Here is a 25,601-nt window from a genome sequence, read left to right as displayed (position 1 = left end):
GAGTCAAGAGACAGTGCACAGCAGATTTAGGCATCATTTATTCCAAAATAGAAAGCTCTAAGGCAAAACAGACATGAAAAGTTAACAGAGCTTCATAAAAAGCAAGATGGCATGAGTGAGGGACCAAGAGCTCAGCAAGGGCCTACCCAGCTTCTCTGCAACCTCAGGTCACATTAACCTACCAATCAAGTCTCAACTTTGAAAGAGGGATATAAACTAGGTAACTGCAACTATTGACAGACAACTGTTGTACAGTACAATATTACAAATATTTAGACAAGAGGCACCCCAATTTGTGCTGTAGAAAAACTGATACGGACATTTCAAATGTTAAACTACATGTGTCTGTAGTAACAGGGGAACCAACAGAGGCTGCAGCTTAGTCCTTCAGGCTGGCAATGAGCAGAGTTCGACTTTCCACATGCTTTCTCACTGCAGTAGCATGTATAAATGCATAAAGAAAAGTTCACTGCTTCTTGATGATGAAGTTCATATCTCACTGTGGAGACTACTCTCCAATGTGTTTCCATCTCAGACCCTTGTGATTGTGTGATTAGCATAGTGTTCTGGATTGTGCATTTGAGAAAGTGATGCCTACACTATTAATGTAGACTGATTAAAAATGTAATGTATGGTACACACAATGTGGATAAAAGTGGAGCTGTATTTTTTTTTTTATTCTAAGAACGACAGTTACTGTGTCAGAAAACTGATGTTGCAACACAAGAAGGAACATTATTAACAATTCTTTACAGAGCCACAAGTGTTCTCCTGTTTAGTGTCTATTTGACCAATTTCAACAAGGGTCAGACTCTTTTTGTGCTTCTTGAAAAATGTAGTTAAAAAAACACACATAAGGCCTTGTTAGAATTGTAAATTTAAAACCAATTTAAATAGCAATTTTCATCAGCATTCAATTTCTTTTTCTGTTTTTTAGAAAACATCTAAGAACCCTGGAAAACAGGGTTGCTACCTGTAATTATGAATCTGTACATGAATACTCCTTACAAAACAGGAGAACACAAAAAACAAAGAAAACCCCCACTATTTTCATATTTTTGTATATAAAATAAGCATTTCTTTTTTTCCCCCTCAATCTCTTCACTTGGACTCTGCTTGGCCTGCAGGGATCTGTGTGAGAGCTGTGGAGTCGGTCGAGACAGTGTACACATCTATTCAAAACACAAGCATGCAAAAAGTGAAGACAATCCCTTACAGATACAAATTTTTTTGTATGTTGGCATCAATATGTGAAATCAGCTGGAAAATGGGGAACAGGGGCAAAGAAAAACAATCAGTCAGAATTTATTAACGGAGCATACAAACTTGCTTTGAGTGTTTTTAACACTTATTTTTTCTCCTGTTTGTTTGATTTAATCTTTTTGAGCTTAAATATAAAAAAAGTGCACTCGCCTACATCAAGTAAACAATAAAAAAAAAACAGTTTCTGAAATGAAACTCCTGATGTACACACACACAGCAAAAACGCCGTTCAGCAGGGCGAAGGGTTGGAAGAGTGCAGGACAGCTTCTGTTATGTCCCATTTTGTGCTATATGTAAACCTAATTTATGTCTGTACTATGATTTATGTGTTTGAGAATGTACATATATTGTGTAGAACATTTTACGCATGACTTGTGTGTACGTGTAGATCCGTGGGTGAGGGAGCATGTTCTCTACTGCAGTGAGTCGCTGTTGTCCAGGCCCAGCCCGGCCATGTCTGCATCATCGTCCTCATCTCCGCTGTCTCCTGATTCATCTTCACTGTGGCCTCCCAGCATCACCTGTTGTACCGCCAGTGTAGCACCATCTGATGTCAGGCTATGAAGACTTTCCACATTCATCGTCACCATCGTACCTGAGAGCGATGATGGGAAAGAAATACCATTTAAGAACAAGTTTGAGTGAGAAATAACTTTGTTGAGGCTCAAGTCTCCGAGCAGTGCTGCTGTTAACATGTTCAGCTATAACAAATCAGATTCATCATAAACTGTTCTTGGCTTGCTACTGTTATTTCATTACATCTTTTATTTATTGGTTTAACTGCAACTTCGGAACTATGGAAGATTTTTACGCTGCCTATCCTGACTGCTTCCTTTGATGTGAGAAAGATTCTTCGTGTTGAACTGAGTCTTAATCTGATAAAGGCGGAGGATTTAATTAAGCACACATTATACCGGGAATCTCTGGCAAGTCTTAGAAGGATGCATCACATCATTAAATCAGATTGTTAATGCGGCCAACAAGTGGAAGGGAGATGGCAGCATTGATCGACACTGATCACAGTGAATTAACGATTAAATCAAAGTACTGAATGAAGAGTTGAGGAATCTTACAGTATGAAAAAGCAATACCAAAATTATGATGTAAGCAAGTATGTTGCCTGACTTGAATACAATGAAACAATTATACTTTTTGTGTGTAGTGGAAGAAGAGCAACAAAACCCTTTCAGTAAAGAGCAGCATAAAATAATCATCTGTGAAATACAGCATTAGCTATCTCTAAAGATTTGTGAAAGACTGGAATCATCCATGTCCATTGATCCATCACCAAACTAGAACTGTAGAATTGAAATGCCTGCTAATATATTCCTAGAGGGTGCATTCACGGACCCTCGGACACACCATCACGTAGCTACATCCGCTAGCTTAGCCACTACTGGTGGACTTTTAGGCATAAAAACATGGTGTAAATGACCTTGTTTCAATTTGAATATGAATGTCGGGGCTTGCAGACACTTGGATGACACTACACAAGCAGATGGAGGCATGTTATGTTTTTTTCCGTTTCCTTACGTCTGAAGTCTAGGTCACCATTGACTTCAATTGTATTGGACTCTTCTGCAACAAAGTTTTCCCCTGAGACTCAAGAAATGTTTTTATTGACTCAAACACTTCACCCACCCCTCCATCAGCATAGTAGTGAGTAGATAATTGGCAGTATATTAAAGGGAATGCATTAAGTATTGAGACCTTATCCAAACAGTTACAAATTTGTATCCTGTCTGAGCTTCAGCACATTGAATAAGAAGTTAATGGATCCTACATTGAAATATCATGCTTTAGTCTGCTTTGAGTAAGTTTGTGTTAATATAGAAAGAACTTTGTAAAGTCCTCTTGACACAAAGTGCTCAAATTTAGCGGTTCCAAAAATAATAATTGGACACTTTCAGGAGCTGCACGTCATTTCAATATTAGTTCATGCACAGAAGGTTGATAGGTGTGTTGGCTAGGAGCTGAGGTGGTTTATAATTAAGGTTGAGCTGTCTGTCCGTATTAGGAGTGACAAGGTGCGTATGCAAGTCAAGATAAATGTGAGACTCAAAAGGATAGAAAAAAAAGTACGGTTTTACATAAAAATGTTAATATGATTATTTGTTGGACTTAGGTGAATCCGTCAAATTACTTTTATAATCACCCAAATAGTAATTTCTACACTTATAGAAATTGGTTGAATTAAAGCTGAGACTTGGGAGTTTATTGTAGTATCCATTATTTTATTTCAAATTGAACATGCTGAAGCTCAGAGCATAAAAAAAAAAGAACATTCAAATACTTACCAGAAGTTCTGACTGTAAGGTTTTTCTTCTTTTTGTCATAACATTGTGAGAACATTTTTTTATAACCTTTCAATTTAAATACAAAATGTAAATAGAAACAATGCTGTGTACCATCTGGCATAGTCATATGCTGCTGGTTGCCTCCCCCAGTGGCAATGGAATCAGGCCAGAAGCGCTGCAGTGGCCGATTTTGAGGCGTTTTCTTCTTAGTTTTGGGTGTTTCAGAGGAGCTTGCATCCAACATGGGCTGCAGGATCCGCCTCCGTGCATTTATAAACCTGGAGAAACAGAACAACCTCAGTTATTTCGTCGTGTTTTGTGATGCTCTGGCTAAAATTTGGGCTTTTGTGGTTTCTCACAGGTGCTGATGGCCTTTACACCTCACCCGCTGACAGACCGTGATGAAATCATATCCCCCTTTAAATCATCCAATAACCAACCAATTAAACAAATTAAATTGATAATTTGGTTCAATGTCACTGGCTTAAGCCAGGCATAATTACTGCCAGACATGTTCAATCTAAACATCACTTAAATAGAACCCGCCTGATAATGTGAAGTAGGCTAAAATGTTTCAGAAAGCAACACGAAATTATGCAAGTTAAAGAAATTCAAGAGCATGATGAAGTTCTCCTACACGTGGCATCTATTGCACTTCTGTTTGTCCTGGGAGAGGGATCTCTCACATGTGGCTCTCTCTGAGGTTTCTACGTATTTTTACCCTGTTAAAATGGTTTTTAGTAGTTTTTCCTTACTCTTGCTAAGGGTTAAGGACAGAGGATGTCACACCCTGTTAAAGCTCTATGAGATGAATTGTAATTTGTGAATATGGGCTATACAAATCAAATTTGATTGATTGATAAAGTTTTACTTTTTGCTTTTGAAACTCTTTAACTTTTGGAAAGCCTTTCATAAACCACATAAATAAAACAGAAGGAGAAAATAAAGACCGTAAACAACAGCATTCAAAGACAAACAGCAGCATTCAAAGACAGCACACATGTCAAGAAGGAGGCACCAATCACTGTCAACAAGTCTTGATGCCAAACGCAAGAGATGAGAGTGCAGCTGTGATCTTCAGAGAAGTCGGTTAAGGGTAAGGATTAAGCAAACCAGATAAGGACGAAAACCTCCAGGGTCAGTCGTATTGTGTAGTTACAAAAATCGCTATGGAAGTTGGTCAAAGTACTGTCCGCTTTGATGCTTCAGCAACTGGATACAAGCATTGATGGAACCATGAATTCTGCCGTTTACCAGAATATCCTGAAGCAGAATGGTCAAATTAGTTTGTAAACTAAAGATCAAATGCAGCTGGGTTACGCAAGCAGGACAATGACCAGAAGCGCTTATGCAAATCCACCTCTAAAAGACTCATCGCAAGTTATCGGTAATTGCCACCAAGGTTGTGTAGAAGCCATATTTAAAATTATTTATATACCCTCTTCCGGTTGGTCGCATGGACCTATTGGCTACCTGACTTTCGAGCTCTCTGACAGTTTAATCCTATTATTACAGTACATTTACACAATTTTACGTTTAACAGGCTGCTTTCTTTACGGTTAAATGTTAGATGGGGTAAATGGTAAGATGGCTAAAATATTAAGAAAGAGGAAGATATCAAGTCCATTGCTGAAGTGGTCAGCGCCCCACTGCCGGAGGAGCTTGATGTTAGCCTTCAGCAGGTAGGTAGCTAACAAAGCTGGTATCTATCACCTCAAGAATTTTTTCAGCTGAAGAACTTGCTCACCTAAAAATTCATTCCAAGAAAGAATTTACTGCACCGTGCAAGAAAAGCTGCTGCATTTTGAGCAAAAGAATGTGGGCTTGGAGTACCGTAGGTGCAACATTCGAGTATATGGTTAACTGGAGAAAGCGGAAAGGGAACCCACGGTACAGTTTCTGGAACGGATGATTCCCAAATGGTTCTATGCCATGAAAAAACTCCAACCGGATATTTAGCGTGCCCACAGGATCTAGAGTTGCGGCCCCCGAAAGAAGGCTAACGTCATTGGCAGAATCTTCAAAAGAAAATTGGAACCACAAACAGCCCAGACTCAAATTCCCACTGCTGAATAGATGAAGCGGAATGAGGGCTGGCTGTCCCAAATTTAGAATTTTAATCCTTCTCATTAAGACTTTTAATTACTTGGTTTCATCCCAGGTCGTCTCTGGCGTCGTGGTACCCTTTAAAAGAAGAGTTGGTATCTCCTCAGAGACTTCAGGATATCATTAACACTAACAGCTCTATCAAACAATGTCTGCTTTGGGTAGGCCCAGTTATTAAACATGTGATTCAGATGGCATTCAATGCCTTAGCACCTTAACTCTCCATCAGTTAAAAACAACAAACCACTTATAGGAAAGAGGCCTATTAGCTTTTCCCAATGAAAGGGGTTCACACCAAATTAGATATTTAAAAAGGGACACTGGTCTCCAATCATTTCAGGACTTGAATACCACAATAAAGCAAATAAACAAAATGGCTTAGAAAGATGAAAATCAAGAAAAAAAGTTCCTGGTCAGACAGTGACATTTGATGGTAAAGTTTCATGGTACTGAACTGTGTCTTTATGGAACACCAGGTTACCAAAACACCACAACTCACCAGTTGTTGACTTGCAGAAGTGTCAGGTTTGTCTGAGTAGCTATCTGTTTCTTTTCATCCTCTGTTGGATATGGATGCTAAAGAAGAGAATGGAGAGGAAATGTTTCATTGTTCAGTGTTTTTAAGCATTACACAGGAAATGATTTGACACACAAAGACTCACCCCTATGTGCTGGAAGAGCCATGAGCGCATGACATTGGTGGCGTGTTTGGGTAGAACACCACGCTTGTTCTTTGTTGAATTGTCATCATGATTAAAGAGATTCAAGTCCTGGTGAAACTGCAGTTGGAGCTAAGCAATAAAAAACATGAATTAGTCCACCTTCTCATTTGTCTGTCAACATCAACATGTTGCTCTGTTCAAATTCCATTCCTTTTCAACAGTTTCAGTGTTGATTTATAATTTTAACTCTGAATTAATTATCGTATCTTTCCTAACAAGTTCACCCAAAAAATATAATAATTCACTCATTATCTACTCGCCCCTATGCTGATGAAGGGATGGGTGAAGTGTTTGAGTCCACAAAACAATTATGGAGTTACAGTTACTTATTGAGGTCAAAGTCTGTCACTGAGGAACTATTTTAATGTAAAGCAGCATCTATTGCACTTCTATCTGCCCTGGGACAGGGATTCCTCACTTCTAAGACTTCCATGTTTTTCCTCCCTAATTTAGGGCAGACGATGTCACACCTTGTTAAGCCTATTTGGCAATCTGGTATTTGTGAATATGGGCTGTGCGAATTTTATGGATTGATATATTATTTTTATTTATGTATTGTCTACCAATTGCATCATGTTAATGTGTCATAGAGGCAGAGTGGAGCAGTGGTTGGAATAAAAGCTTTGAAATAAGTTTAATAAATCTTAAATCCAATGATAGACCGACATTGATCCCAAATGTCTGCAAGTCAGACCAAAAAATCTGCTTTTTTTTTAACATAACAGAAAATGAGTTACACCCACATTAAGAATCCAAAACAGGGAGTGTAATGGATCAAACACCCTCACACCATGCTCACACCATTTCAGCTGTCAGATAGGAAATATTCCTCCTGGCTTTTAAGACCAATAGTGGTACGGGTTAGGTGCAAAACTAAAAACAAAATATTTACTTAATTTAACTCCATACAATCTTGATGTAAACAGTGTCATTAAAACTGACAAAGAAAACAAATGTTTTTTGGAGTGAGTGTAATTTGTCACTTTTTACATTGTTTGCAAAGGTTAACTGCTAAAATGGCCAAACTCTGGAGCCCTCTACAGCCTATTTTATAAGGAACCACTGATTTAGACAATACAAGAGCATCTCAGTCACAAAGCAATTTTCAGACATGAACTCTGGAGAATATCCGCACAATTGGTTCCAAACCTTTTCCAATGTTTGCCTTTCACACATGAACAATGCAGCAGGAGATTCTCCGCTTGGACGCGTTAACAACAACCTTAAAATCTCTGGAGCTGAGGGGTGGCACAGCAGGCAGAGGCACGAAATTGCTGATTTATTCCGCTGCAGAGATGACTTGTTTTTGTTAACAGCACATCCACCTAGGGCTGCACGATATTAGGAAAACATGCAATATGAAACATGAATGTTGCGATGTCAATATGACAAACGATAAATAAACAAATGCTTAAGTATAGGGGGTTAGTCTTTCTGCTTAGGGTTTGTTGCTAACAGACCCTATATAGTGAGTAGTCTATGCAGACACTGAAGAAAAAGAAAAATTGTATGCATTATTTTTAATCCAACAACATGGTATTATTAAAAGACTTCCACCTGGCTACGGACGCAGAGACCACGGACAGAAGAGGGGTAGGGTCAGCCAGCCAAAGCGCCACCACCCAGGGAGCCATTCACAAATCCACTAAGTCCGCTTACAGTGATCATTTGAGGTCACTTCATACAGTTATACTTGTCATTACAACCTGAACAAAGTAATCAATTAACTAAACTTCGAGCATGTCTCAAGGACATAAAAACCTGGATGACCCGCTACTTTCTCTTATTAAACTCAGATAAAACAGAGGTTATAATATTTGGCCCTAAACACCTTAGAGATACATTATCTAATGATATAGCTGCGCTAGACGACATTGCCCTAGCTTCCAATGATACAGTCAGGAACTTGGGAGTGATCTTTGATCCTGATTTGTCCTTTAATTCACACCTATAACAAATTCCTAGGACAGCCTTTTTCCACTTGCGTAATATCTATAAAAATTAGACATGTCCTTTCGCAAAAAGATGCAGCAAAAGTAGTCCACGCCTTTGTTACATCTAGACCGGACTATTGTAATTCATTACTATCAGGCTCCAGCAGTAAGTCGTTAAAGACTCTCCAGTATTAGCATCGCTACACTGGCTTCCGGTTAAATCTAGAATAGAATTTAAAGTTTTCCTCATCACCTTCAAGGCCCTTAATAATATAGCGCCATTTTACCTCAAAGAGCTGTTAGTACCTTATCAACCCACTAGAGCACTCCGCTCTCAGAATTCAGGTTTACTTGTCGTCATGACAGTTTTTGCTGAAATAAAGTGACACCCAGCGGGTCAAAATGCTTATGTTATCGTTTCTTAGCACAGCGGTTCCCCGGTCTTGTTTCCAAACTGCGTTGCTAATTCAACAGCTTGAAGCTACACGGAGGCAGCTAGCTTCCCCCCATGCTTCCACACACAGTCAGCAGGGACTCCCGATACTAACTACTACCAAGTGTAGGAGAGGAGGTTCTACGGCGAAAAAGGCGGTCCTATCTGTCCGTGTCCGTCAAAACGGAAAAGCATACATTGGCCTTAAGACGCAAAGGGAATTTATGACACATGACACACGGAGCTTCTCTTTCCAGCTTCTCCTTCATCCCTATCACATCGAAGTAAGTCTTATCTCATCGGTACATGTTACTGACTTGACTCCTTCCCCGAGTCCCTTTGCTTCATCGCCCACATATCCGGGCCTGCTGTGGCCGCACCATGGATTACGATTGTGGATCGCGCATCAGAGGTCGCAATGGTGGATCCAGTATGGCGGATTCTATATCGTGCGGGCTGATCGCAGTGGTAATGGTGAATCCTGTGTCGCATTGGCATCATATAATGGTGGTGGACCACGACCGAGTCGGCAGCTGAGGATGGATCCTAATAAGCATCAGTGGACAATGACTGTGGACTATAGTGGATCCGATCTGGATGGCGGATCATGATCTTGCTGGCTGCTGACCATAGACTTTGATTGCAGCAGGACTGCTGGACATATAGTATTGAAGTTATCCTTCAAAATGTTTACCCTCATCAATGCTGCTAAAAACTTGATGTTTTCCTACACCTGACATCTATTGCACTTCTGTCCGTCCTGGGAGAGGGATCCCTCACATGTGGCTCTCTCTGAGGTTGCTATGTATTTTTACCCTGTTAAAAGGGTTTTTAGTAGTTTTTCCTTACACTTGCTGAGGGTTAAGGACAGAGGATGTCACACCATGTTAAAGCCCTACGAGACGAATTGTGATTTGTGAATATGGGCTATACAAATAAAATTTGATTGATTGTTTGGCACGTAAAAACATTTTACCGGTTCTGTCAGTAATTTACTGCTTCTCTCTGTGTGTCTATCATTCGCGCTCAAACTGCCAACCGAATAGAGCAAAACTGAGTGGTGTGTATATGTCAGCGAGAGGAAGAGAGCAGGACAGGCTGATGAAAATAGCGTGCTGCTTTGAAGAAGGATTTAACTCAGAGCATGAGAGAGCGAGAGACCGAGTCAGTGTGTCCGGCCCCGTTACCTTTCTCTCAGGTTCTGGGACTATAATAAATAAGCTATGCAATACTTTAATAGTAATCAACTGCTTGCAGACATCAATTTGGCACAGGACAAACATGATCTCTAGCAGTTTCCACTATCCTAGAATTTTGTAGGGAGGTGGAAGCGGCAAAATTCTCTATGCAGAAAACCTTGGACAAGTCCATCAATGGTTTGAAAATCTTTATATAAAGTAAGGGAACTTTACCATGATAGCGGTCTATATATTGACATGCACTGCGTGAATGCATGGCACATGGAATATCATTTATCACACTTAAAGTTGTCTTTTGCGATAATTATTTATTATAATCACCATATCTAGTAAGTTTTTATACTGTAACGTTTTGCTATTTAAAAAGATTTTACATAAGCTTTCTTATTTTACCCCGTTGATCAGAGCAGCCTAGTGTGGCCTATAGTGGCCCTCACATTGTTGCACCAGCATATCATACTAACGTGTCTCAGCCATAAACAGACTCCCAATGCCGGTGCCCTAAGTGTTTAGTGGAGACCCAATTCTCTATATTGAATGGAGGGCTTCATTCATGTCCCTCATCGACCGCAAAATTATCACTTCAGCTGATAAACTTATGTCACTGGCTCAGCACACAAATGCCTTGAAGGCACCTTTTAACGCAATGACTATGAATCATACAGAGATGCATGGAAAAAAGCTAGACCAACGCTATGGACAACGGATGAAAATTAGCAATTAAGCTAACTCCGGCATATTTATATTGATGCTCTGGCTGACATATTGATTAATGTGCACTGTCCTAATCAAATAAAATAAATAATGTTATGTTGTGTATGCCATTTGTTGTCCAAAGAGCTTTCAGGGAGAAGATGTCAAAATGGTCGAAAATATATCCCACGGACGCTGAAGGGTTAAGGACATTCTCAGACTTCTTAGTTACTGAAGAAAACCAAAAGTTGATACAGAAAGCCCCTGATTGGTTAGCAGCCTGTTGGAATCCTCAGATCACTGTCACATTAATGGAAGGGAAAGACATTTGTAGATCGAAAAGATGTTTTTGCCGTCCTTCCTACGGGATTCGGAAAAAGTTTAATCTATCAGCTGGCCCTGATGGTCGCGAAGAAGATGGGACACGGGAATGTCGCGTTCCAACCGTGTTATTAAGTTCTTACAGGACCGACAAATGCGATACGATTTGTTTGATGTGTTGTGGAGCTGTAATCCTAAACGGATAACTTGTTCATACGTGCATTCACCTTTACTGTAACTGACTGCTACACCTGCGACTTTATGCATACTGTTTTATTCTGTTATTTTGTGTTGGGCTTATTTTGTTGTACACGTAGCGACTCCCCTCGCATAAATACCTGCCGTTTAAGGAGCGGGCCATGTTAATAGACGCACCAGATCCCTCGCTTGCGGACCAGTGCAATAAGACACCTGCCGTACAGCGCCGGCACAAGGATAGGAAAAGGAACAATGACCGGACGCGGGCTGTGCAAAATTTGTCAAAAACTATAGTTTAACACCCCTCGCCAGCGGAACGAGGTAAGGAAGCTGGTCCCATTAACTTAGCTGCAGGTAGCGCAGAACGGGAGTCGCTATGTCACGTTAACGCATCAAACTTGTCTCGTGGTGATTTGTTTGTTTATTGTATTTTAACGTTTGTGTTGGTTTTATGGATTAAAATATCATATACTTAATGTCATTCCAGTTTTACGGTGTATTTACGGCTACGAAGTGAACAATAAAGAGCCGTGTGACATCAGTAGAGAAACTCTGCGTCATGTTCGGGGGGGGGGGGGGGCTGTTACATTAACTGTTTCTCTCAAAAATGCTGATCGTGTTGGTAAGCTCTCCATGTATCCTTAAATCGTTTTTACTGATCTTCTTCTACATCTTCCAGCGTGCATGCAGCTGAGTTCTGTTGACAACAACTATGCGTCACTTTACATACGTCACATACTATGTTGCTCTGATTGGTTGTAGGTCTATCCAATTGAGCGAAGAGGAATTTTATTTCCTGGTTTGGTTGAAACACGCCCAATAATCACAGCCCAATGGAGCGGTCTCAGACTCACATTCTGACTAGAATTGTGAGTATGACAACGTCAGGCTAGATTTCTCTGTATATTTTTGTGAAAACAAACAATTTATGACAAAAGACGGATATATATATATATATTTATCATGTTTTCTTTTAATAATCATAAATAAACAAAACCATGGTTCTGCAACTCAGCAGTTCTTTAGCAGTTCTCTTTGCTCTTCCATATGGAACATTAATATAATCTTCATCCTAAACAGAATTGGGCTTCTTAGCAATTGTATGGTTGAAAAAAACTTTTCTTTTCTTTTTAAATCAAACCACATTATTATTAACCACACCATGACACAATCTAATGCCTCTAAAGGTCCTCTTTGCTAATCGTTCTTTAGCCAGTTGGTGAGGCAAACTAACTTGTTCACATTCTATGACAGTAAAGCTGACCGCTTCTTTTGCACAATGTGTCCTGCGAGTGAGTCTGGTTTGGCGCATTCCACTTGAACGCCCCTCGCCAACCAACGCATGCTTCGCGTTGCGGTGGTACTTTAGGCTGGTATTACTACTGTGAAACGATAACGTCTTCCCACAGAGTGTACATGTAACCTTGGTTTTATTGAATGTTCCATCTTTATTTTTTTGGAAAACGATCTTTCCGTCCAGAAGGTTCTCAGGTTCATCAGAATTATCCATGTTTTTTAATTAATTGAATGACAGCTGCCGTCTGACTGCATTAGAGCGGCGACTAGTGCAGGGTGGGCGGAATTGTGGGTATATTGGAAGGTCCTTGTGCACATGCGTTAAAAAAAACAACCGAATTAATCCTGTATTTGGACTCCGTTTAAGAGGCTACAATTCAAGCTTTCATGTTGACCTTCCTTCCTCCTACAGTAAAGACCAAATCCAGTGAACCGTAATCATATACCCACATATGAAACAGCAAAACAATGGCCTCACCTAGAGGGAATTGTCAATAATATCAATCAATCAAATAATATGCCACCTCTCATCCTGAAGTTGGTTCCTTTTTGCATTGTACCTGGCTGTGTATGAAAGTTAGGCCTTTCTGGCATGATATCTGCACCACTTTAACCAGGATCACGGGAGTAGATGTTCCAGTGGACCCTGAATTTTGTTTATTGGGGAACTTAACAAGTATTCGCCGTTCTCTAAGCAATTCACAACTCAAATTCATTGAAGTTGCTCTATGTGTGACTAAGAAGTGCATTGCAGTGTCATGGAAATCTGACTCCCCTATTCTTACTGACAGGTAGTCTGTTGAGCTAAAAAGTTGCATCCCCCTGGAAAAAATTACTTATTGTCTCAGAAAGCGATATAACTCCTTTTGGAAAATTTATGGCAGCCATATTTAGATTATATTGGTACATCTCTTACACCAAACACTCAATGACTTAATGTAGTTGTTTGTATTGACCTTGAACACTGACCATTTTTTATTTTTTGTATTTTATTTTATTTTTATATTTTTTTTAAGGGGGGCGGGGGGCATTTTGTTCTTTTTTGTCCTTTGTTATCCTTTGTTATGTCTCTATACTGTTGGTATATTGATATGTTTGTTTGTACACATTAAAATATAAAACTGAAAATAAAATATTTAAAAAAAATAATAATATGCCACCTCTCCTGGATTGTGATATAGGACCTCTGATCAGATACAACTGTCTAAGAACATTAGCACCCAGACAGGTGTTATCTGGAAAGGATAACGAATCCTATGCCATCCTTACAGATTTAGGGTGGAGCATTGTTGGAGCTTCAACCCCATGCCTGGATGAAACAGTATCCGGCCTATCACAGAGTTAATGTAAAGGAACATCTTCCAGTAACGCCAATGGATATTTAAAGCATCCTGGAGTAAGACTATAAGGACACGAAAGGAGATGACAAGACTGTCTCACAAGAGGATCTTGTATTCCTTGATAAACATAAGGAAACATAAGGAAAAATGACTTAGTCGGATTTCAGCAAGCTTTTTGATATCAGGTAAGTATGGCTGTTGCTTAAATGGCAGAGGCAACTCATAATGTCCCTTAAGTCATTTGAGACGAAAGTTCATCAGGGATGACAAATACAAGGAAGACTACACAACATATATGAACAAAATCATTGAGAGAGGCAATATCGAGGAGCTACACGAGGATGGATCTCAAGAATTACCAACCCCGAAGGATATGGTGCTGGATCTGTACATAGGAGAGCCAGAAGTCAGAAATGCACAGATACTGTTAAAAAAAAAAACAGAACCAAAGAGTATTCCGGATCGTTGGTCCAAGTTCTCTTCATGGTCCAGATGCACCAAGGCTGTGGCCCGCTAAGATAATCAGATCACATGCTCCTTCCTCAGTGGATGAACAGGAACGTGCTGAGCATTTTATACTTCAGAATGTGCAAAGCAAGGCCTATGGGAAAGAAATAAAGTTGCTGAGCAAAGGAAGGCTACTGTCACATCACAACAAGCCGCACCAGCTTGATGTATTTCTTGCACGGATGGGCTTCTTAAGGTGGGAGGAAGACTGTGCCATTGAACTTTCTCTGTATCTTTGACGCACCCAATTGTCATTGCAAAAGAGCATCTTGTGACATCACTGATGATATCTCATAGCCACGGACGAAAATCAGATCCACTGGCTACTGGATTCATGGTATGAGTAGAGCCTTTGCATCATTCATCCGTCAATGTGTGACTTGACGCAGACTCAGGAGACTGCAAGAGACCCAAAATGCAAATCTGTCAATCACCAAAGACAGACTGAAGGATGTTTCTCTACAGACCCTACTCTACTAAACCATGGTCATAGTCAACAGTCGAACCCTCACTGTGGATAATTTAGACCGTGCAAATAGCCTGTAACCATTGACCCCAATCATCTTCTTCACATGAAATCCAGCACAGCACTGCACCCACCTGGCACATTCCCAGGACAGTACCTGTACGGAACAGAAAGATGGCGCTGTTTGCAGTTTCTAGCAAAGCAGATATGGAGTCGCTGGAGACAAGAATGCTTTCACAAAATTATCACAAGGTAGCGTTGGCACACTCCAAAGAGAAATCTACAAGTCGATTTTGTGATGACGATTTATGTGCTGTTGCCCAGAGGTGATGGAGACTTGCCAGGGTTTTAGAGACTGTAAATTGTAGAGGTGGGGTTGTGTGGAAGACGAAAATCTCAGTAGGAGATAAGAACTTGAACAAGAGGGTAAACTTTCTGTGTTTGAACGTCCAGTGTAGAAGTTAGTTCTGCTGTTAGCAGCTACTTAAGCTATGATTGCAAAGATGCATTGATATATAAGATGAAAAAAATATTCGTTCACATTGCTTCCAAAATCGACCACAAAAAGGACCATTCAAGTTATTGAATTCATTGCATCAAGTGATAATGCAGCTACCGGGGTTTAAATATCTTTTGAAGAGTTGATTATATGTAGCAGCCGTAGGATACTATCGGAAGCAAGTCGCGACTTAATGAAACCGGTCTGGTCGCAGTACACCAGTGATGAAATAGAAGGCTGCAGGCGGCGAAAGAATACTTTGGTGTGAATCTTAATGTCAACAGTCAGCAGACTAAGGGGCCTATAGTTACTACATTCTGTTAATTAATTGTTTTTTAAGAAGTAAGAAGATCGATGCAATATTCACGTCCCTTGAAAAACTACCCTTCTCTATTGAGAAACTGATCATGTAGAGGAGCAATGGGCCAAGGAGATCCCAGAAGGTCAAGTATAGCCAGGCACGTGCACAGAGAGACCCCTAGTGGTGCTCAAGCACCTGCCCTTTTGCCCTGGATGAGAAAAGTACCCCTTCTGCTGGAGGCCAATTCTTTCTTCATTCATCAACATTTAAGAATAAAAATTACTCTCCGTCATCAATTCACCCCAAATGTGTTTGATATCTGACGGGGCATTTATTTGAGTTCTTGTGAGAATTTCGCCCCGACATGCTCCGTGGCGCTCAAAAGCCCCCGCCGCGCCCTTCCCTCCTCTCCGACCTTCTCCTGCTTGCCATTGAGCATGACATTGAAATAAATCAGTGAAGTGATCAAATTCTTTCAAGAGATAGCACAGAAGAGGCTGCTCCTGTGAAGATCCTTTAATTTATTCAGAGCAGAGTTTTAATAAGTATTAAGTTAGAATATTGTTTTATTATTTAACATATTATTTGGTTGTACAATATGGCTTTGTTTTGTCTGTTTTTGCCTGTTATTCATTAATTTATTCAATTTGATTATTTGAGTTAGTTTAACCAAAATAAATATATAAGTTGAAAATATCCTACTGTGTTTTTTAGTTATTTATTATTATTATTTTTAATTTCATAAACAATTTTGGCGATGGGTGCCCTGTTTTGTTTTGTTTCAGCACCTGCCCCCCAAAATGCTTGCACGTGCTTGAGTATAGCTCTGGTGGTATGCCATCAAACCCAGGCGATATGCCCCTCTGAATGCTCTTCAAGTGAGATAGGTCTGGCTAAATCGTTTGCCTCATCTTCCGCAAGACGGGCATATTTAATTGGGCCAATAGGTCATCACATTTGCTCTCGTCAAATGGTACATCTGATTTGTAAAGGTTAGACTAAAAACTAGGAAAAGTGTAATTAATCTGTGCAGAGTCAGTAGTGATGGCTCCGGCTGGTAATTTAATTGAAATGTCTGAAAATGTTTTGTTCAATCTAATTTTCATAGCTAAAAAGGTGGCTGGGTCTTGATCCTTGAAAAATAATATTGTTGTCTAGTCCAGTGAATAAGGAACTCTGAACGCTGCCGGAGAATGATGTTAATTTATTTTTTGACAGAGTGGTATTGAAGCTCCACCTCGGCGCTCGAGAGGAAATAGATTCAAGATTAAATATTCAGGAGTTTATTGTATATATCAAAATTTAAAATAAAAATAAAATATCCATATCTAAAATATATATACACACCTAAAGAAAACAATAAATACTGCTAAACAACACCATAGAGGGCAGAATTTCAATATCCAAGAGGGCAATGGGAAGCAAAGCAACATTATGTTAAAATTTAGGTGATGCCTGTAAGGCTGAGGATGCTAGTTCCTGATCCCTAATCTCAGACCTGCTAGTCCCGTCATCTACTAGATCCCAAACCGCATTAAAATCTCCCACCGATACAATTTGCCACTAAATTCTGTTTTGGCAACAGTCAGCCTCCCTGCTATGTAGGGATGGGCATACTTAATCAACGATCGATTAATTGATCATTAAGAATTTGGTCGATGAAATTATTTTTTCATCGAGAAATTCGCTAATTACCCATTTGACCACAGGGGGCAAAAAACGCCACAGGCCTACTCAGGTACCTGCGATTGGCTGCCAGTTACCGTGTATTTCCATTTCCAAAGTAAACATTAAGAGGTCATGGCGAAGTGTAGAGTGGGACCATTTTGAGTTAAAAAATGACTTGGTTCCCTGCCAATACTGCGAAGCTATCCCCGAGACTGGGGGAGACGACGAGCCTGCGTTGTCTGATACGGACGAGGGGAGCGCAAACACCGGAGCCGCGGCCAGGCTAGCCAAGTTAGCACGGAGCTACCTGTGTATCAAGGGGACGTCAGTTCCCTTAAAGGGAGTTATTATATAAAATTCGTCATTAATTCTACCGACGATCGATGAAGACTATTTAATCTAACGCCTATCCCTACTGCTATGTCCTGAATTTTGAATTCAAGGTTACGTCTGGATACTACAGCAACACCCTTGGTCTTTGTGGGAGACGAGGAAAATGCTTATGCCATGATAAAACTTAAATAGTCTGTGAAAACATGGATGGGATGAGTTTTTCGACTCATCTTAAATTTCTATTGAGGAAAAGTTATATTGCGATAACTATCTATATATTTCACCCAGCCCTACTGTAAGGTATTAGAAACGTCATCAACACACCTACTCTCTTGTGGTGAATACTGCAAAAGAACTCCTCAGAGTCAGACACTCTCCAGAGTTTTAACTCGGGGTATGGCCAATGAAACTTTGCTCTCACTGACATTTGCATTCACATATACAGCCCCTTCAGAGAACATCTGGAGATTCTCTGGAATTTAGTGCATGTCTGAAAGCAGTAAAAGAGATGTACTACCTGATTGTTTTGGACACGTATTGTCCCAGGAGAAAGTGTCTGTGTCACCACCTGGCCCTGGGGAGTGACAACTGTAACTGGCTGGTACACTGTGCCACCTGAAATTAAAAGACACACACACACACACACACACACACACACACACACACACACACACACACACACACACACACACACACACACACACACACACACACACACACACACACACACACACACACACACACACACACACACACACACACACACACACACACACACACACACACACACACACACACACACACACACACACACACACACACACACACACACACACACAGACATTGTACAGTAAGTTTAGACCAAAGATTCCCACTCGTACATGACAATTTCTGAGCTGCAATCACAACAGTACATTACCTGACGGAGGGGTTGTATGCCATGATGACATACCTGCGACCACCTGGGTGGGGTTGACGGCTGTCACGGTAACGCTCCCTTGCTGTAGGGCTGATGCTGGAACCACAATTTGACCCTGGGGACTGATGGTCCCTGAGATGGAGCTGGGGTTCTGCATCAGAGTAGGCACGTGCAAAATAGGTCTGAGTCAAATATGTACATTTTCCACATTGATTGCTCTTTTAGCTTGATTTTTTTTTTTCTTTATTGTGTAGCCGATTAAAGAAGTAAGCAAACTGAAATGCATTACAAGCAAAGGAACCTGATAAAATGCAATAAATATGTCAGTATCTGGAGTGAGACTTTCACATCATAGGCAGCAACAGATGATGACGGTGATGGACCATTTCTTGCACTTTTGTGCCCACCTGACTAAGTATACAATAGGTGAATGGGAACAAACAGCAAAAGGAGGATCAAAGTCATTGTGTAATTGTCATTGTGACTGCAACATAAAAAATGTTGTCTAGCTATACTTTCTGTATGCACACACATATTAATCTCATCGCCTACTGAGATAGGACCTGAGAGGAAAGAGAGTTTTTATAAATAGATTATTATTGATAATTAAAATAATAATAATGTTTATTATGAATAGAATTCATTAAATATAACTAACTTATGCCCTTTACATAAGTATATTACTTCTACATAAACAGGGACTTATAGTCGCAACGTTTTGGCCAAATTTCCAAGATATACATTTTATTCTTAGTTAAAAAACCTTTTAAACAGGTCTGTACAGTCCAACTATTTTCCAGTGGGCAGTCCGACTGAGGTACAGAATAATTTGAGTTAGTTTCTCCTGGTCGGGAGAGCTTATCACTAACCATTTCATGGAGAAGCGTGCAGTCCATTAACAGTTCATACCTGGGGCTTGGTAGGTGAGAGGCTCGGGGCATGGCCTTGTACAGGGGAATATGGGCTGCCTGGCTCCCCACTGAGCAACGTCTCACTGTTCATCTTCGTCTTGAGGCAGGCAATGTAGCGGCTACAGAAGTCCTTGCACAGGTCACTCACCTTCTCCAGCTCCAGCAGGTGAATCCGCAGCACCTGGATGGCTTTAACCATCTGGAGGTCAGAGATAGAAAGAAAACCAAAAAAAAAGGTTTGTGACAGTTGACAAAGGAAAATTGTATTTCTCAAACTGAATGCCCATTCCACTGGCCTCTAAGTATCTGATGTTGAGGACTTGACCTCGAAAAACCAGTCTTACTTGGTATCTTACCCACTTTTGTCCTACTTCATGTAATAATTTCCTTGCCTTTGTGATGCTGGCATGTAGTTTCGGATTTTATCCCAGTATTTTACAACTTTCTGCAAGCCACAAGGTTGACATTTAGGTAACATTTATTTTTTGGTGATTACTTTAAAACCCTAAAGCCAACTTCCAAATATAAAGGATGCTTCAGACAGTGATTTGATTATCAAGAGCAAAAGGAAAAAAACTAGTAGTTAGGTCTGAAAGTACCCAGATAAGTCCTGAATGTGTCCTGGGATCCAGTGACTCAAACCAACTCCAGAGGCCACATTATTTTCCCTGTGAGAATGCAAACATGTCCTAGCCACGTGTAAAGGACCGTCTACTCAGGTGAATATTTGTTAATCGAACAAAAGTTTGATAATGAACCAAACACCTTTTAAGGGTTCTCCATGTATTACTTTCTTTACAGCCACCGCAAAATATTATCCCTGACCAGCCTTTATGAAACTGAAAAGGACATCTGATCATTCTCAGAAGGTACTACACTTTCATTATCAGGTCTAAATAAACAGTGGTGAACAATACTCCATCTCACTATGCTGCTGAGGTCAAAGGTCCCATTTTGTATTATTTTGTGAAATACCTCATGCCGATGACTTAGTTTGGTCAAATACCTATGAACGTAACTGTTTCAGACATTTGCTTGTGTTACTACAACTCCCCCCCCTAAGATCTCAAATTACTTTAAATTCTGCATTCAAATCAACGTTGACTCTCAAGAAAAACAAGTCTCTATCCATTTTAGAAATTTTAGTCTAGCGACCTCTCCAGCTATAAACACTTCTATAAAAAGCACTTCCACTTGTTCTGCTGCCAATTACAATCACATGTTTAATAGATATGTAGTTCCCTGTGTGAAAGGGTTAAAACCTTGGGGTGTTACAGAGTTATCCTCCACCAAAATTCATCAAGGAAAAAACGTAAACACAACAACCGAAAACCTGTGAATTTCTACCAAGATTTGTAGAGTTATCTTACCAAGTTGTCGAGTTCAGGGTCCTCGCTGAAGAAGGGTTTGCCCTCTTTCTCCTGATTGCGGACAAAGTTCTCAATGTCCACATCAAAGCTTGCCGAGGTAATGCATTCAGAGCTCAGTGTTGACTGTTCACACTTCTCAAACAGCAGGGCCAACAGAGGGAACAGGGGATGTCTGTGAAGGTGTCCACACACATGCACAAACTGTTACTAAAGTCATTATCAGATGTGACCTGCGGAGGATCTCCGGAAAATTGGGTCCGGAATTTCTCCGCAGTTTGTCTTTCACACATGGACAACGCAGCAGGAGGCTGTCTGCAAAGATACATTCACAACAGAAATAAATCCACTGCAGGATTAAGTTGAGGTGTATTGCAGGAGGCAGATAAAGGACATGACATTAGACATTATTAATTAGATACGCTTTTGTCTGTGTTTTCAATGTCTATGTATTTTTTGTTATTTCTCATTTTTGTGTCTGTTGCGTTTTAGAAGTGTCATCAACTCCTACACTGGCTTATGGTGAATCCAGCAGGGGATCTCCTGCTGAGGGAGGATTCCCTACAGGATTTACCCACAGCGACTGCTATTTTACAGTGGCAGACTGGAAGTCTCTGCAGAGAGTATTGAGGACTATGGAAAAAAAAACATAGGTATCTCCCTCTCCACCTTGGCAGACATATTAATACCGGTGTGTCAGAAAAGCCCACAACATAATGGCCAACCCCTCTCCCCCCTCCCTGCACCTCTGCCATCTGGGAGGAGAGCATCTGTGCAAAATCTGGCAGATTCTGCAGACTTTCTACTGACTTTTTACTAGGGAGCCAGGTAAAGAAAGTCCGCAGAAACTTTGGATGCTCTCACCCAGGCATTTGCACTCACACACACAAATAGCTCGCCCAGAGAAATTACAGAGGATCTGCAGATACTTACAAAATGCACAAATCCTGAAACAAAGGAGATGTTTATGATGCATGAAAATAAATCATGAAATAGATACTCAGCAAATGAAGTCAAGACAAACTGCTGTCTCAAATAATCATAATTTGTTCCTTCCTTACAGCACCTTTATGCAATATGAACACACACACGTTTACTGATGTCAATCAAACTTCAGTATTCTGCTCAGTTAAGTTGCCAATTACAAATAGCAACCATCAATTAGCTTGAGATTGTGGGACTTGTTTGCAGCCATGATTATACTTTCAGTAGGAAGCGTGTATATATTATCAAAATACAACAAAAAAGACCCATTCGTTAATACAAGAAAAATATCAGCATTGGTCTCAACAAACTCTTTTGAATTTCAAATACCAGAGAAAATTTGAAAGTCACATGCACAAAGGGGAGAGCTTCATGAATATCATGTGAGGTTTCCTTAGGGCAATTTAGTTTCTGGCAAATCTGAGTTCCAACAGGGAAAGAGGAGGACAGATATTTAAGAATAGAGGGGGGTTGTTATATTCTCTCTCTAAACAAACAAGTACACATGCAGAATTTGGTCTACCGATATATGGAGGCTTTGTCCGCGTCCATGGGTGTCTGCGGCTCTGTTGTTGCCGGGCTGGGCACCTCTGCCAACGTCCCCTCAAACCTCTGCTCTGATTCACTCCCTACTTTTACCACACCTTGCATCTGCAGAGAAAGACATTAAAATGAAAAAAAGCAATGGAGACAGAAACCGATAGAAGAGGTGAAGATAAAGGCAGAGAACAACTGACTTGAAATCATCATGTGAAGAACCAGAGTAGCCTGGGGGCAAAGTCTTGGTTCAATGTAAAACTTTGGAAAGTCATGATGACATGAAAAACTTAACTGTGCAGTTTGGAGTCGTGTTTACTGTGATATTCAACAAACAAAAAAAGTTATTTGTGTCATGAGTTGTCAGTCCAATATTTTCCATTACCAATCACCAGCACCATTTGTTGGGTAATCTGATTTGAGATACTTTTTTCTTTTGGTTAGACGTAAAAACATAATTATTTTGACAGGAAAATGGCTAATGCATCTGGGATGGCCAGTTGCACCTAAAGCATTTTTTAACCATACTGTTTGGGCTCTTTGATTTTCTTTGTGGCCACAGAATGGCTAGACTGCATCCATAGTGATGTATTACCATTGCAATACCGACCTTACCACTACCCAATCTGATGGTATGATTTGATAGCATTTTTGAATATAATACATTTTTCACACACAATGTGCTTTCTTACCCTAGGATCCCCTCCCCTAATACTAGCACTAGCACCATCCCCAACCAATGTGACTGGACAACAGGATAAAATAATCACTTGCATTAGTCATAGATTTTTCTCAGTTTGACACCCCCAAATGTAGCAGTTGAATTAAGATGTTTTGTAGCCAAATTGCAAGAGAATTTAAAAAACGCTGGGCATAAATAGGGCTTCATATTGCATCAGTGTCCCTTCTACAATTACATTTTTATAGTGGCCTAAAGTAGACAGAGCACAGTGACAACAGATTAATAAATCTGTTGTCACTTGCGTACCATGCTGTGAACGGATCCGGTCCAGTCTACATCCAGGACATGGTCAAACGTTACACCCCACCCCGTTCACTCCGCTCTGCTTCTGCCAATCAGCTCGTTGCTCCCTCACTGCGAGCTAAACAATCATCAAAAACACGACTGTTTTCCGTCCTGGCTCCTAAATGGTGGAATGAGCTCCCCATTGACATCCGGACATCAGAAAGTCTACACATCTTCCGCCGAAAACTAAAAACATACCTCTTCCGACTTTACCTTGAATAAATAAAAAAAAAACAAAAAAACAAAAAACAAAACACTAACAACTTTTTGAAACTAGCACTTTAGTAGCACTTAAATGGCACTTACTTATAGCACTTTGTAGTTTTGCTTTATTTAAAGAAATTGTATTTTCTTGATTCTTGTCGTCCTTGGTATGTACCCTCGGGTTTGAATGCACTTATTGTAAGTCGCTTTGGATAAAAGCGTCAGCTAAATGAAATGTAATGTAATGTAATGTAATATAAAACCGATGTAATAGCATCAAAATTGCTTGTGTTCTAGTGTTAAATATATTTATTGTTTACCCTTGTTTGGTTATTCAGGCAGACATATCACTGTATAAAGACTGCAAAATACTGTAGATGTTGGTTGTCACTCTCACCCACCTGCTGCTCTCCCTTTGGATACTTGTCTAGGGAAACCGACTGGGCTGCCATCACGTTCACTGCAGATGCTTCAAACACTGGGGCATTATAATGTGCAGGGACAGGTGGCCAACCTACACAATGCATAGTTTCAGTCAGACTTTACCTGTCAAGATAGACATGACCTGCACGAGTCACCCATAATGTAGGCATGTAACTTGACTACCATGATGTCTGGATTAAAACACTATCAGCTATTTGAACTGGGCAGATATGTCAAAGGAACTAAAAATATTTGATGACACCATCATGGTGGATACTTATTTACTAGATTTGATGTTATATGTACTGGCAAAAGTCTGACTTAACAGACTTAATGTTAAACATTAAAGCTAATACATGTATAATTAGCTAGAAAATTAAATACTCATTAAATGTAGGATAAAAGATAAAGTAATAAAACGACAAAATTGTAAAATGTTGGTGACACTCAAAATAACAGTCATTTTATGAAGATATATTTTCATTGTCAATATTCATAAACATGTCCATTCACTGACTCTAAAAACAAAGAGATAAGTTCACACCCGCAATAGTGGACGATCGGTAATATCCCGTTACTGATATAAACACACCCACCACGATGGACTTAGCTTTTAGCCTGGTCTTAGCTGCTCACATATTATTTGTGGCGGCAAGTCAAGTTTGAGATCATATTTGGGCAAACAACTATCCTCCCACTAGGATTATGTTGGTGTTAATCGGCGACAAACTAGTTCGGTTGGAGTATGCCTTGCTTTTCAACAATATTGAGCTAGCTAGTCTGTTACGCTAACACTACATTCGCAGTAGCTCGTTGACTCCAACCGAGAAAGGGCAGCCGTTCGGACGAGCTACCAGCTAACGTTAACAAGGCTGCTAACTATTTACTTTAAGTGTTTCTCATGAGTGAGCGATGCTCCTTATATGCAAAGCGCCATATTTAGCAAGGGAATCAATGCCAGAAAACAAGCTAAACTTGCTAGCCAGGTCCTAAAAGGACGTAGCTGCGGATTGATACGAGGCAAGCCGTTAGCTCGGGCAACAAGCATTAGCAGTACTATCATTAGCAGTATTATGTATGAATCAACATTGTGAAGGAATTTGCATTTCTGGTCAACAGAGTTCAGTTATTCGACTTCAGTCGCATTAAGAAGTACTGTCTGTACACCAGGAGAACTAGCTTGTTCCTAAAAGCCTCTCCACATGAATCCATAACGCATAGACCGCTGCCCTGTCCTTCCCCTCCCTCCGCGGTAGCTACACAACTGTCCGGCCTCATTTCTTGCTCTCTCGCCCTTTGCTTTTCCACAATCGTCCTCTGCTCCTACAGCGCCGACATATTCTTTACCCCCTCCTTATGTTTACAGTTTTTTTTAATTCTTCAGGAGCTACGCCACCCGTGTTTCCCTTTCACGAGCACACTCCGCTGCCCTCACTAGGTACGCGTTGCTCGCCCCGGGGCATTTTTGCGTGCGGCCCAGATTGTTTGATTGATAGGGAACGGAAAAAGAGGGATTTTGAGTGACAGCTTACCTGGGTGCCAATCTTCGTCACACTGACAAGCGGCTGCAGCAATCGGGACCCGCAGTTGTCGCGGTGCGTCATCACGTAAGGGCACGCTGGGGCGATCGGATAATGAATATTCGTGAAGGGG

At 40.4% G+C, this 25,601-nt stretch overlaps 1 protein-coding gene across 1 annotated transcript; it reads right to left on the bottom strand.

Annotated features, from left to right (window-relative positions):
- Positions 1-20: 20 nt before the first annotated feature.
- On the bottom strand, positions 21-25,428 carry pknox1.1 (pbx/knotted 1 homeobox 1.1). The gene is made up of 11 exons (XM_062401929.1): positions 24,493-25,428; positions 23,927-24,039; positions 22,281-22,408; positions 20,777-20,948; positions 19,405-19,605; positions 18,496-18,646; positions 18,094-18,191; positions 6,329-6,457; positions 6,166-6,242; positions 3,672-3,838; positions 21-1,858 (listed from the first exon to the last, which is right to left on the bottom strand). The coding sequence occupies exons 2-11, from the start codon at positions 23,975-23,977 to the stop codon at positions 1,677-1,679; spliced, it is 1,356 nt and encodes a 451-aa protein (XP_062257913.1). The 5' UTR covers positions 23,978-24,039; positions 24,493-25,428; the 3' UTR covers positions 21-1,676.
- Between the last annotated feature and the right edge of the window lie 173 nt (positions 25,429-25,601).

This window comes from Platichthys flesus, chromosome 13 (genome assembly GCF_949316205.1).
Source record: "Platichthys flesus chromosome 13, fPlaFle2.1, whole genome shotgun sequence".
In the NCBI taxonomy this organism is placed as follows: domain Eukaryota; kingdom Metazoa; phylum Chordata; class Actinopteri; order Pleuronectiformes; family Pleuronectidae; genus Platichthys; species Platichthys flesus.
This window is presented reverse-complemented; position numbering and strand designations above follow the sequence as displayed.